Raw genomic sequence first — 15,325 nt, 5'->3', positions numbered from 1 at the left:
GTCAAACACATGCCAATGTTAAACCCCAGCTATTAAAGGAAACATGCAGCGGATCGCCTCGCCCCCTGCGTTAGCTTCCTCAAGACAGCTAACAGGAAGCATGTCGAATTTGTTTTCAAAATAAGAGCTTTACATTGCACCCCATTGGAGTTTAGAGCTGGGTTCTAAGCGGGGGGCTTTTAATTTAAAAGTAGTGACCGTTAGTAGCTTGCCGCTACAACAACAAGCAGACAACGAAGACAGCTACAGACACTGAGGAGACGCTAGCATCTCCCGGATCTCAGCGGCTTTCCAGTTGCTCATCATGATGTCTGCAGATGAAGTGATGGACTGACTGCTGTGATCAGTTGTTTCCTGGTTTTAAAACTCCTGGCTGTGGGTCGCAAAACAGCGCCCGTCATAGACACCTCCACCCATCTCACGCAGTTGCCGGCAAATCGACGACTTGGATTTACATAGCAATGGAGGTGGGAAGAACTGTACCCTCCGAGGCATCATATTGGCGGACCAAAACAGCCCCCCAGTATACTGCCTTCTGTCTAAATCCGCAGACCTATCCGCAAAAAGGACAGCCAAATTGGCGGCTTGCTGCCCAGTATGAAAATGGCTAGAGAGAGGCAAAGAAGACATTAAATTACTTTAAATTTGGTGTAGCTGTAATGAAAATTTTCTTGTGAACAGACTGAAGAGTGCAAACACTCTGTCATCGGCAATTTGTTACGTTAGGCTAATGCAGGACCCATCTAGTGTAAATAAACATCAAGACTGAAATCCAGTCATCTATCAATAGCCAGTGAGACTGCCATGCTTGTTGCAAACATGAACCAAAGTTGTTGATGTTAAAAAACTTGAGACTATTCAAGTGGTGATATTAATAAAATTTAAAGCATAAAGTTTAAAGTCTAAAGGTTATGTGTTTTTTCTAAATTGGAAATGTTTTGACATATTTAGGACATCTCACACTCTGCTTGCTGTTGTCAGACCTAGTGTATTTTCTTCAATCACAGACTGAGTCTCAAGTGTACTAGACAAAAGTGAAAACAAAGACCTGTCTGTTGGATAAAAAGGTTTTACGCCAGTGCAAGTCCAGCAGCCTGCAGGGCCTAACTTGTCCCTGCATGGGGCACAAACATTGGAAATTTAAGAAAAAGTGATTTCTTAAAATGTTGGTTGATGAAGTGATTATGACAGACCAAAAAAGGTGGAAATCACCTTTGAGGGAGTGCAGCACTTGGCTGACCAGCACACACTGCAGAACTTAAACAACTCAAACCACCACTGAGTTCTGGAAAATAATTTGGTTTGAGCCCTGCACCCATTCAGCATCTTGGAGAGCAATGGCTTTCTCCAGAATTAATGGTGCAGCAGAGAGGCTACTCTATCCTGCTGGAGACATGAGTTATTTTGTTGTTCGCAGACTGCTTTGAAAATAATTCCTGAATTAATCCAGTCAACCTTTTAAAATGTAAAGGCTGTAGAATATCTTTCCTGCCCCGAAGTTATGTTTTATATACTCTTTTCAGTGGACTGAGGACAACAGTGAATGGTTTAGCGCACAGTATAGTGGAGCAAAAAACTAATTAATTTTTTTTTTCTATTCATTCAATCAAGATTCGGTTTTGAATCTGGTTGAAACGCTGATGAAAAGACAGTGCAAGTTGCGCTGCATTTGCTGTGCTGTGAAATTACCCTTTGAGTGATCACTTAACTCTTCTGCTCTTCGTACCCAGAAGCCCCATTCACACTGCCGTTTGAATGCGGGGATCCTGCTCCAATTCTCCACCTCCTCCTCTGTGTGAACGTCTCAGAGGCAGCGAGGGGTGAAATTTCGCTCCAGCACTGATACACATCTGGAGTTATCAGAGGCGCAGCATTGGTAGTCTGACAAACTAATAACTATACAGCTCCATCTCAGTTTGAATCTCTCGGAGGCGGCGAGGGGTGAAATTTCGCTCCGGCCCTGATATGCCTCTGGAGGTAGTATCAGGGCCGTATTAATGGAGAACCGAATCAGTGTGAACGGATAAGCCAGCTTTGTGTATCGGGGGCGTGTCGATCGGACCATCGTTAACTACACGGGTCCCTAATAGAGAGAAATGGCCCACAAAGTAACGTTACAGGACCAAACAAAAGTAACTTGGTAACTCTAACTGTCATTGGCAATTTGTATGAGGAAAAAAGTACCGCAGTTATATGTGGAGAAGCGTCCGTCCACCTGCCTGTCCTAACTACGTCTTTCACTGGCAAAAAACTTTAACTCACCAAGTGTTTGTGTTGGAAAAAAAAAAATCACTGCAATGGTCAGCCCTCCCGACCAAGACTTCAGTGAACTTTACCCCCAGAAAACAGCCACCCTCCCTGCGAGTGAGAGTGAGACAGCATCCAGTTTACTGATGGTGATTATTTCATTCTATAGTTTAGAGCAAAAAACATAACTTTGACAATCAGAAAGAAGATCAGAAACAGAGTTATTACCAAGAAGGAATTTTACACAAACAAGGAATTTGTTGTGATGAAGAAGGTGCATACATTGAAGTCAATAAACAAACTGTGACTATAATATATACAATATAAACAGACAGAGACATAGAGTGCGAAATGATTGATAAATAAAGACAGAATAGCTGTACAGGAATGTGCCAAAAAGATTTTAAAAAATAAAAGATTGTTTAAAGTTATGCAAATTGTACAAATTCTACATTATTGTAATGCAAAGATTCAAGGGCAGTGGTTGGTTTGAGTGCAAGTGTCAGTGGGGGTGGGGGTCCCGGGACTTGTTAAGGATCCCAACTGCAGGATGGAAGAAACTGTTCATGTGGCAGGAGGTTTTGGTCCTGATGGATTGCAGTCTCCTGCCAAAGGGGAGATTGTCAAAAAGTCTCTGACCGGGATGGGAGGGTTGGCCACAATCCTACCTGGGATAGAAGGTTGCAGCCAATCACCTTCTCAGCAGAGCGTATGATATGCTGCAGTCTGATTTTTTTCCTTAGCAGGGGCAGCAGCGTACCAGACAGTGATGGAGGAGGTGAGGATGGGCTCGATGATGGCAGTGTAGAAGTGCACCATCGTTGTCTTTCGCAGGTTGAACTTCTTCAGCTGCTGCAGGAAGAACATCATCTGTTAAGCTTTTTTGCTGAGGGATCTGATGTACAGCTCACATTTAAGGTCCTGGGTGATGATGGTGGCAAGGAAGCGGCAGGACTCCACAGAATCGACTGGGGAGCCACGCAGGATAACGGAAGTGGGTGGAGCTGCTTTCTTCCTGAAGTCCACGACTATCTCCACTGTCTTTAGAGCGTTGAGCTCCAGCTTGTTCTGGCTGCACCAGTTCGCCAGATAGTCAGTCTCCCACCTGTAGGCGGACTCATCCCCGCCCAAGATGAGCCCAATGAGTGTGAACTTGCACGCATGAACATCAGGAGCTTGAAGGACTGGTGACTGGAGGTGCAACCATTGGTGTACAGGGAGAAGAGCAGGGGAGAAAGAACACAGCCTTGGGGGGATTCGGGGCTGATGGTCTGGGATTCAGAGACATGTTTCCCCAGCTTCACGTGCTGCTTCCTGTCAGACAGGAAGTCTGTGATCCATCTGCAGTTGGAGTCAGGCACGTTGTGCTGGGAGATCTTGTCCTGTAGCAGAGCCGGGAGGATAGTGTTGAAAGCAGAGCTGTCCACAAACAGGATCCTGGCATATGTTCCTGGGGAGTCCAGATGCTGGAGGGTGTAGTGCAGGGCCATGGCATCGTCTGCAGACCTGTTGGCTCTGTAGGCAAACTGCAGTGGGTCCAGGAGTGGGTTAGTTAAGTATTTGAGGTAGGACAGCACATGGCGCTCAAACGACTTCATGGCCACAGAGGTCAGGGCGATGGAGCTTCTTTAGGAGCTGCATCTGCTTTGCGCTGTGTGAACAAACAGCGATAATGCCGCATCTCTGTGTGAAAAGGGCTAGTGTCTCTTTAATTGAAGTAAGATTAACTTAATTGCCATGTATTCCACATTATGAATGATCATGCAAATGATATTTCTCTCTGATTTTCCTAAATAGTCGATGTAAATGACAGTCAGTATAATATATAACTATTTTTTTCAAAAATAAAAAACTCAGAGTGCACTGTTCAAAATTATTTTATTTGTTTCAAAACATTTTATAGGTTGTAAAGAACTTAAAATGGTCATTTGTTGAATTTGCAGCATTAGGAGGTCATATTTGCTGAAATCAAAAGCTATTTCAATCAAAAACATCTTAACAGGCCAAGTTACATGTTAACATGGAAGAAAGTTGTCAGTCAGAAACTCTTTACTTTTCCAAGGTCATTTTCACACCTTCAGGGATCCTAAAGGGGCCTACCAGCTCTCTCCCCATGATTCCAGCCCAAAACATGATTCTGCCACCTCCTAGCTGACGTCACAGCCTTGTTGGGACATTGTGGCCATCCACTAACAATCCACTACTCAATCCATCTGGACCATCCAGGGTTGCATGGCACTTGTCAGTAAACAAGGCTGTTTGAAAATTAGTCTTCGTGTATTTGTGGGCCCACTGCAACTGTTCCTGCTTGTAAGCATTGGTTAGGGGTGGGTGAAAAGTAGGTTTATGCGCAACTGCAAGCCTCTGGAGGATTCTACACTTAAAGGTTTGCAGGACTCTATTGGCACCGGCAGCTTCAAATACCTTTTTGCTGCTTTGTAATGGCATTTTAGCAGCTGCTTTCTTAATCCGATTCATTTGTCCGGCAGGAGCCTTTCTGTGCTCGGAATCAGCCACAAATCTCTTCACAGTACGATGATCCTGCTCAAGTTTTGTGAAAAATCGAATGTTTTCATACATTGTCCAAAGCACTGCACTATTTGATGCTTTTCGGCAGCAGAGAGATCCTTTGTCTTTCCCATATTGCTTGAAAACTGTGACCTGGTTAATAATGTGAAATGTCCTTCTTAGGTAGTTTTCCTTAAATTGGGCTCACCTGGCAAACTAATTATCAGAGGTGTCGAGATTGATTTTAGTGATCCAAAGAGCCCCGACTCACAATACCATTCATGAGTTTAATTGGAAAAACAAAAAATGTAATGTTTATGACACTTCTATCCAATTTGCAAAATAATTTGGAATGCAGTGTAGATTCATCGTAAAACACACTCCATTCAAACTCGGCAGTAACGAAATAACACTTGCCAAAACTGTCTTTGTTAATCTTTCCATTGTTCTAATGATCGCCAACTCTCAGTCAAAAAAACAAATGCAGGGAATGCTTGGATGTGGAAAATGGTCTCCCTCTGGTGCTCTTAGCCCCATTCACACAGGAGAAGCATAAAAGACGCATAAAAGCCGCAGCCGCGGTTCGGCAATTATCTGACGATGGTGATTCACACAGAGCAAAGCATCTCCGCCTTATAGACGAACAGCCGTGAATTCACACAGGAAGCCGGCGCTGCGGCTCCTAAAGAGGCATGACGTTACACGTCATGGTGATGACGTTACACGTCATGGTGATGACGTTCAAGGTGTTTCCCTGTGTCCCCCTGTCAATCTGACTCCCTCACTCGCGGGATGGAGACTGTTTTATGGGGGGAAGTTCACTTAAGTCTCGGTCTGGACGGCTGACCGTGATTTATTTTCACCAAAAACACTCGGTGAGTTAAAGTTTTTTGCCGGTGACAGATGCTGTTTTTTGGGCAGAAATGTGATGAAGAGTCGGTAGGACGGGCGCAAGGACAGAAGCTTGTCTACGTATATCTGCGGTATTTTTTTCCTCATAAGTTGCCAAAGACAGTTACAGTTAGTACGTTACTTTTGTATGGTCATGTAATGTTGCTTTGAGCGAAATTTCACCCCTCGCCGCCTCCGAGAGATTCACACTGAGATGGAGGCGGGGAATTGGTGTACTAAAGCCGCACCCAAAAGCCAGTGTGAATGGGGCTCTTCACTTTGGGGATCCCATTCATTCCTAATCACCAACTCTTGTCCGTTCTAAATGAATCCTTAATTCATTGCTTGAGACGCAGCTTTTCTTTGTTGGTGACCTCTCTGGCCCCTTTTGCACTTCCCCTTCAGATGTCGGCTGCTGTGTCTGTTTTCTTTCTCTAAGTCAAAGTCCCGGTCAGGGCATCTAACTCGACTTACTGTGTAGCTAGCTAACAGGGTTCTGTAGCCCGTAGTCTAACACCAACACTCTCATCACTCTGAGGTCCCTGTATGCAAAGAGATTCATGGGTAACTGAGCTAACTAGCTAGTGGCAGCGAGTAGCCACAGAATGGACCTATTACTACTGGACACAGCTGTCAAGGTGAAGCCCCCATTCATTCTTATGAAAGATGCTTGGCGCCGCATGAAGCCAAAAATGCTTGACTTCCGGCTGAGGCGCTTCCTCATAGCTTCCGCATTGTGTGGCCCATAGAGCATAGCGTGCCCATTAGAGACTGACCGACTGAGCTGGTTTACTTCTGGTTTAACACCCAGCTAACTTGAATGGGGATAAAATAATTTAATCGTGCGGCTCTTCTAGTCTTTTCAATAATTTTGGACCAAATGGATTAAATTATGAACATGACACGATCATTATACAGAGGCTGTGACGCTCAAAAAATGTATCCACTGTTTTGGGCGACAGTGACGATATAATTGCACTCTATGGAAAATGGTTTGAGAGCCTGGCACTCCTCCCAGGGGCAGGTGGCCAGTTGTTACTTATGCACCTTCAACGGCGACACTCACTGACACATTTTTTACATGATTCACAAGTCCATTTCATGCAATCTTACCAAGTCAACCACTTTATAGTCATCCACACAAGTGAACTAAAAAGATAAAAATTATAACTGCTTCAAAAAAAGTTGTAGTCTAGTCCATAAAGCCCATGCCCGACTAAGAAGTCTTGTATGTATTGGTATAGATTTGAGTCATTCAAGCATGTGTGATCTGTGTTTTGATGAGCAGCATTGACCTCCCTCGTTCTCTTGTGAATTGTGCTGATGTGTCCGCGGGCCTTATAGAATATCCAATTAAAAATAGTCACCAAGTTACTACTGAGCTCTAAACTCAGCTGATTCAAATTTCATCTCATATGGTTGGAACTTAAACTGTGAACAAAGCTGTTGTGGTTTGCATGCTGCAGAGCACAATTATCTATGGATGCAATATCAAGTGCTGCATGAGTCACTGATGCCTGATTTGTGTAAAATGCTTGGCCCTGAAGTCAGATATTGTATTATACAAGTTACATTGACTTATTCTTTGAGTCTGTGATCATAATTAACAGTTACGTTTAAAACAGTTAAAAAGTAGAGGATAGGGTATCATCCCAACACTGCTTTGACACTTAATAGCAAGTGAAAGGCCAGGCACCCAGGCTGCACCTGTCCCTTCTAAGGCCAGAAGCTCAGCCCTAGGGCAAGATGACAGGCAACCCAAGTCTGGAATACTGTTGGGGCTGCTTTTGCAGTTATTTATAGCCACCAACTCGAACAGGAACCACAGGGGTTAAAACAGAAAACTGTATAGAAAAGTGTGGCAATAGGTCAGTTAAGGAAATTTGGTTCAAATCATATGAAGGAAGTAATAAGAAACAAATGGAGGCCATGCAAATCGAAGAAAATGGCTGCAAAAAGAGAAGAGTAATACTTAAAATCTGTCTCCCCTCCCCCTACTCCCATGGTTGGGGCTCTCCTGACTGCATGTGGTACTACCTAACCAAAACATTGCTTTGCATTTTTGGTCTCCAGCCAAGGAGCCTGGGGGAGAGATTTCACAGAGTGTGTGTGTGTGTCCCCATTCAGAAATGAATGCAGGGCCAAGCCTGTGGGCATGTGGCTGAATTGAATGCTGTTGCTGCACTGAGAGCATCCATGTGGCTGCTGGCTTGAGAGGGAGGGGCTGAGAGGAGCGAGGGAGGGAAAGACGGATGGTCCCTTCAGCCTTAAACAAGCTTCCTCCACATGGAGCACCTGCTTGCCTGATGCCAGGGACAGACAGCGGGCTAACGCAGCAGATCTCGAAGGCTGTGTTTACTCAGGGAAGTACGTAGGCCAAGTGCCCTCATTAAAGGCTGGATTCTGACTGAATCCCAATGAAGACATCCAGGAGCAGACAGCAGATGGGAGGTGACTGCCTCACTGTGTCTGTTCTGTTCAGTCCACTCCCATCCTGTTTCCAGGGTATCCGCGGAGTCTTAAAAAGTCTGAAATTTGACATTCTCAATTTTAGGCCTTAAAAAGTCTTAAATACGTTCATATTTTGCAAATGGGTCTTAAATTACATTTAGTCGTGTCTTAAATATGTACGTTCATTAACCGCTTCCCTCATCGCCTTTTTTTTTTTTTTTTTTGTGGAGGGAAAGGTGTTGGTGAGATTCACAGTCATCTCCGTGTGTTCTTCTGTCTGAAGTATCCAGGAACGTAAGTGGTATTTTGCCGACAGCGCGGTCGGAATTTATCGCCACACACTTCGCCAGTTCCGGAACACCTTAGACAGCGGAATCTGCCAGATGACCCTCAAATTGGGCACACTCGGTGTGAAAGCGCTGAAAAAACACCAGTTAGCTTCTAAAAGTCTCCAGCGAAGTCACGTAATCACACACTTAAGTACGCCTTTGTCACCAGTTCCCGGTCCAATTTCATCCAGTTCTGCTCAACCCGAACTCTGCACTGCCTCTGCCACCTAACAGTCAAGCGACATTTAAACCATCTTTGGCCCAACTCCGACGTTGAAAGCGGAGGTGCTTTCGATATTGAACACTGTGTGTGTGTCAGTGTGTGCGTGCACACACCAGGGTTATTATAGTTAACTCAAATTAAATTCCTTGATAAAAACTATACTTAAACTACTTAGATCACTTGTTAAACTAATTGAAACTAAACTAAAATGAAAAAACAAACTGAAAAACTAAATTGAAATAAAAACTAATGAAAATGTTAAAACTATGATAACCCTGACACACACGCATTCACTCCAGTCTTCATGGTTTGAGCTGCTCTGTGAATGGCAATAAATATGGTTATTTGTTTAAAGCAATTCTGGGACCGCATTTTTCCTTACTTTTTCGTACTTCGTGTAGGTCTTAAATTTAGTTCAAAATGGTCTTAAAAAGGTCTTCAAAAGTCTTAAATTTGACTTGTTCAAACCTGCAGAGACCCTGGTTTCATTAAACCCTGTTCATCATATGTTAATAACTGATGAGATTGATTTGATTTGGATGTTTCATGGGCACATTCCTCAGCTCTCAGTGCCTTCAGCAGTGGAGCTGCAGAGAATTGTTGCGAGCCATGGTGCTTACAGCCACTTGCATAATGTGGCTTCTACTCTTTACTCATTCAGCATTTATCTCAAAAATAAGATTGTGCTGCTTGACATGAAATCTAGAGATGCACCGATCGATCGGCAACCGATTGCAATCGGCCAATAATGCCCCTATCGGTTTTGATCGGAGTTCTCAAAATAGATTAAATCAGGCCAATTAGATGACATTTCAATATAGAGACAGTGCACTGGCCTTGATGCAGCGTGAAAAAAAAAACTAATCGTAGGCTACAGTGGCCTCTGCCCCTGGCCCGGTCAGCGTAGCGGGCTTGCCTTTAATTACAGCCACCCAAGTGCACAGTAGTCACTCACAGTAACTTCAATGAGTCCGCGGTTCGCGCAGGTGGAGTCTCATCATCACGATGATCTCACATGAAAGCCTCTCAAACAGCAGCAGCGTCTCAAAACAGAAGAACGAAACTTACAGCACAGCGAGCGAGCGCAGCCAGTTTTGACATGATACGTAACTGACGTATGTGGTAGGATTTAGTCCGGTAAAGTTGGAAAAATATTCACAGATTCGAACTTCCCGGATCAATAACTCATAAGTGAAACCTTGTTAAAACACAAACGACGGCTCGTTCCTACCGTAGTAAGGAAGACAACGAGCTACAACCGTATTTTCATCAAAACGAGCGTCTGGACGTTATCTCTGCTCTCTATGGTCAGCCGTCTGTGAGACGAGGGCGCAGGGACCGTCTACAAAGTGCAACACCGAAAAGAGAAACTACAAAAAATATTCAGTAACGTCACTATTATTTAGAGTGTGGTGTCACCAAAATCACTCCACACATCAGTGGTCTCCTGCTGGTTTTTCTACAATTTTTTTGTTTGGAAAAAATTTGCTTTGCCATAATTTGGGGGAATTTCTATTGGGATAAATATTCAATAACACTAATATTCAGTGTGGTGTCACAAAACTCACCTCACCCTACCCATACTTAACAAAAACGACTTTCTAATCTAACTTTAACTTGATTTTGGTATTAAAAAATGTTTTAATACATAATCCATGTCTTATTATAAATTGGGATGTTATCAGTCTGAAAGGTAAATCAACACATTTTACTCAGTGGCCTTGGTGCCCCTGAAAAAAAAAGTGAAGGCCAAATGGACTTGCCCCTAAAATGACGAAATTCCCACTAGTAAGCTACAGTTACTCTATGTAAGCTGAGTCCAAGTTGTCTCTAAGAGAGTCTCTAGAGCAGGGGTACTCAAATACAAATCTTAAAGGGCCACAAAGATTTTTTTGAATGACTCAAAGGTCCATGTATTGAGGTCGGTCAGGCCACATGCAATAATACTGTAATATTCAAAACAAAATGTCCTTTTCATTCTAAACAACAAAATACGAACTAAAATAAAATGTAATTTCCATTTTAACATAAATTAAAATACGTAGTTGAATATTTCCTCTTTTTGTTTGCCTTCAAACATTGTGTCCATCACTTCAGTCATGCATTATTTTATTTCATTGTGACATAGATGTGACAAGAATCCTGCTTGCAGTTTGATATGACGATTTCAGTGCATTTATTTGTGTTTAGCTTATCTCTGAATTTTGAGGAAATGTCTCTTCAAAATTCCTGTGCTTCGTCTCATAATGCCGTTTCAAACTGGAAATCTTCATCACAGCTTCTCCTGGCATATTGTAACGCCACTTGTGGACTGTGGCGCAATGGCTCTTGGGTATTCTGTTGTTGTTGGTGTAATTATGGTTGTGAATGTGTTTGTGAATAAGATATGTAAGATGGTTGTGGGTTATTTCACGTCATTTGTTCTGTGATTAAATGGTGTTTTAACAAGGATGATACAAATTTTGGCACCGTGAGTGAAAGGGTGTTTGCCGGGAGAAACTCCCCGTCCGTTACACTCTTTGCAGTGTTGAATATATATGAGGTCGCTAGCTAAAACTTGTCAAACTGCGCAAGGTGGTAAAGTAAGACGAAGGATTTAAAACCGCTGCACTGTCAGATACGTGGCGATTGTCCCGGTTGGAGGCAGAATAAATGCAACTTTGAAGATCCTATTTCTGCAAGTTGCCAATTATCACTGTCCACTTTGTCATAACAGTTTCCTTTGAAACACGCCATATTCAATCTCTTACCACCAGCAAAATGTGAATACGCGAATTGCTCCGAAAACGAAAGTGAAAGTTAAAAGTTGCGCTCTGTCTGTGTATCGTTTGCATGGAGACAAGTCCCGGTATACATGTGCTGACCCAACCAAAACACATAGTGAAGGAATAATAGTTCGGGGGCCACAAACAGGAGGCCGGCGGGCCGGATGCGGCCCGGGGGCCGCCTATTGAGGACCGCTGCTCTAGAGTGTGAAATATTGCACATTGCCTCAGCCTGCAATAAAACGGTGGTCAATTCATGATACTTTCTCATCTCCTAATTTTTATACTTAATAATACAATGTCAATGTTGTGTAAGAAGAATCATTAATTAAATATATTAAAGTTACACAAGACAACAATATAGGAGAATTTATGGATTTGACGCTGTGATTGGTGATCGGCAATATTGGGATCGGCAGATACTGCTTTCGGTGATCGGTGATCAGCCCCAAAAATCCTGATCGGTGCATCTCTAATGAAAACCTAATTAAAGATGAACAACTCTACCCCCTATTGTATTTGACGAACTTGGTATACTGAATTAAACTTAAGACGATCATTTTAGCCTCTAAAGTTATTTAGACTCTCTTTGTGAGACTGTGTTTGTTAGCCAACCCAATGTTACCTCTGTATTAAACTACCCAAGGGGCTGCATTGTTGCAAACGTGTGGCTTCAGTTATTTGAGATTCATGAAATGTAATCCAGGAAGTCAAGTACCAGATCCAATAGGTTGAAGACTTGTCAGATCCCAGAACATAAATTTCGATGGGATTTTACAACTCTGGAAATTTATTTATTATATTAATAGAATTCTTTTTACTTCTTATTGAGAAGCATGAGGTAATGAAATAAAAATGTGCACTTGCACACATTTGATTAGCCACTACAGTTCCCTACCAGATGGCGTGGCATTCTGATTCAGCAAAATGGGGAGCAAGATTCAACATTTTTTGTGTATTTGATGACCTGAGAATTTTTTTTTTTTTTTTTTATTTCAAAATTGCTGTAAGAGTTTGCCTACCATACAAAGTGTTACTTTAATTGTCCACCTTAATGCATACAGACTGGCTTGCCTCGCCTTTCCCTTTCTCCCAGCAACTTATCTGCTTTCTTTCTCAGCAGGATGTTTTTTTTAAAGAAATTACCCAAAAAGCAACCCTCAGGTTGAGGATTTTTTTCCCTTGCGATTTGGTTGCCATTACGGCAGGTGAGCTGTGTGTTGAGGCAGCCTGTTAATTATATAGTTGATTGAAACTAACGTACATTGCAACAAACAGGTGCACCTACAAGTTTGTACAAAACAACAGAATAAGTAGGCCTACAGGTCGCATCAATTACAAGAGGGATGTAACACTAGAAAGCATCTGTCTCACTGTCTGCAAAGCATTTGCGATTGACAGTACACGAGAGGGGAAGAGTGAGGGCAAATTGTGTACGAGGTTAAACGACCATGGATGGCGTTGTTATCTCAGACAGATTAAATAAAAGTATGAAATGCTAACATGGGTTGCCAAACATGCTTGGGCAGGTGTGAATATACCAGGGAAGACCACACAAGTAAAGCCTGTGTGGGAAACACTGCTTTGTACATGAAATAGACAGAAACATTAAAAAGAAGCATCAGAAATGTGAATTTTTTGATTCAACACCACAGTCACTTGCCAGATGAAATGGCATTGCAAGTAGACAAAATGTTGAGACAGATTCAGCATCTGCCCTGCCCCCTTTATTTGATGGAGCACTCTGAAATAAATGTAGGCTTCTTATTTATTTAAGCAGGTATGACACATACACAGTGATATGGGGCAGAAAACACCACTTGGACAGTGATATGGACCCAACGGTTGAGGCAGTGCAATGGATATTAAAGAAATATAGTATCACAGACCCAAACAGTAACACTTAACAAGTGCATTCAAGACTTTTACCCCACTAATTGATTAGTCAGGGCTGTCCTAGACCAATGAATCCACCTCTCACCCAGACACACACACACGCACCTCCCTTCTTTTCTTGCTGTCATATTCACTTCATCTCAAACAAATCATGGCTCCCTAGGCTCTCTGCATTATGCTCACACCTCTGGATGGTGTGACACAAATATTCCTCCACTGCCCAGCAGGAATCCTGAGTGCTGCTGGATTCTCTCTCTTGTCACACTGTGTTTGTCAGCCAGTAGCGATGCTCTTATTATCACACTGTGTCTTGTTTCTTGTCTTGTGCTGCTGGGGCCGTGCCGTACTGCAGCATCAGTTAGCATGTTGGCTCAATAATATTCTAAAAGCAGTGAATTATGAAAAGAGGGTATTTGTGTGAGTTTTTACACCTGCTGTCATGTGTGTTGCCTGTGGTGTATATGGAGAAATGCAAATACTTGACACTATAGGTCTTGCACAGGCTAGTTTGGTGATGCGCAAAGGCTGAGGAGAGCGAATCTTCCTTACTGACACACATTGTTAAACAAATACACCCAATAGTGTCAATGCACACTTGAAACTATTGCATTACTAATCTTATTTTTCTTACCTCTTCCCTTTCTCCTAGACCTGGGGTCACTTTCCTGGGATGATTTAGAGAATGACCTCCCAGATGAGTTGATCCCTAATGGAGGAGATCTGAGCTTAATGGGTGGGATGCCTTCAAATGGTGGCGCTCCACCTGGAGCTGGTGGACCAGGTGGCACCCCGGGCGGTCTTGGGGGCGGTGTACCGGATGCAGCCGCAAAGCACAAGCAGCTCTCCGAACTACTTCGAGCAAGTAGCACCTCCAGTATCACAGGCCCAGGGCTGAACTCGGCTAGCCCTCAGCCAGGCGGTATGGGGCCTCAGCTGGGCACACCCCTAGGAAAGAGCCCCCTTGGCCAGGGCTCTCCCAACAACCACCCGTCCCCCCAGGCCCAAAAAGCAGGAACACCAACTGGAGTAGCAGGACAGGGCAACAACAGCAACACTGCAACAATGGGCTTGAACACGACAGGCTTCAACCAAGCCATGATTAACAATAGCCAAGGCCATGCTGGGCTTCTGGCCCAGGGAGGGCAGCCCAAACCTGGGCAGGTGATGAATGGTGGTCTTGGACCTGAAGCTGGGAGAGGAAGGGGAGTGGGGGTGGCAGGCATGCAGTACCAAGGGCAGGCAATGCAGGGAGCTGCACCAGGATCAGGAGGAGCAGGGAGCGCGTTAGCAGAGACACTCACCCAGGGAGGGCAGCAGATAGGGGCTCACACCACCCTCAGTGCAGCCCAGCAAGCAGGCAATATGAACAAGGTGAGTCACCTGCTTTCTATCAACACTCTGTTGCATGAATCAGAGTCCACATGTAACATCTTTCTGGCTCTGATTAGTAATCGCACAGAATCATTAACTTGCAATTCATAAAATGTGGATGGTGTGTGAGTGAAAATCATTTTAACATTGGACACATGAATGTGATCCATTTGGAAGGTTACCGACTCCTGACAGACACATTTAGTAAGCTTGATAATGTGTTGTTGGTGCTTTCGGGTCTCCCACTCTTCCTTTGATGTTTGACAAATCCAGACTCAGATGTCACTCAGTCAAAATGTTGTTGACCTGTCTCAACTCGAAACTCAAGTGGAGCCTTGTGTCAATCCTGGATGTACTTTTGATAACTGCATGCTCTTATTGCGGAATGAACACAACAGTGGAACACAATCATCTGCCATTATTTTTTACTGCCATGGCCTGATGACTACGAAGATGCCTTTTGATTTTTTTACTGCTGCAACACAGCAGAAGTTAAAAACTACCCCATGGTATTTTCATTGTGTACAAACATGGTTTTGTATCTTCTCAAAAAAATAAATAAATAAAATAAAACCACAGAAAACAAACATGTTGCATGCCTACCTCAAAAACATATTCAAAAGCTTAACTTTTGTTAACTATTA

General features: G+C 43.4%; 1 protein-coding gene across 6 annotated transcripts in view; it reads left to right on the top strand.

Annotated features, from left to right (window-relative positions):
* crebbpa (CREB binding lysine acetyltransferase a) overlaps positions 1 to 15,325 on the top strand; it is a 55,291-nt gene that overhangs the window by 8,720 nt on the left and 31,246 nt on the right. For all 6 annotated transcript variants that reach the window (XM_030423798.1, XM_030423791.1, XM_030423774.1 and 3 more), the window contains exon 2: positions 13,960 to 14,681. In XM_030423798.1, the coding sequence (XP_030279658.1) occupies positions 13,960 to 14,681 (722 nt within the window). The remainder of the gene's footprint in view (positions 1 to 13,959; positions 14,682 to 15,325) is intronic.

Source organism: Sparus aurata, chromosome 1 (genome assembly GCF_900880675.1).
Source record: "Sparus aurata chromosome 1, fSpaAur1.1, whole genome shotgun sequence".
NCBI lineage: Eukaryota > Metazoa > Chordata > Actinopteri > Spariformes > Sparidae > Sparus > Sparus aurata.
The sequence above is the reverse complement of the archived record's forward strand: the minus strand, read 5'-3'. Positions and strand labels throughout refer to the sequence as shown.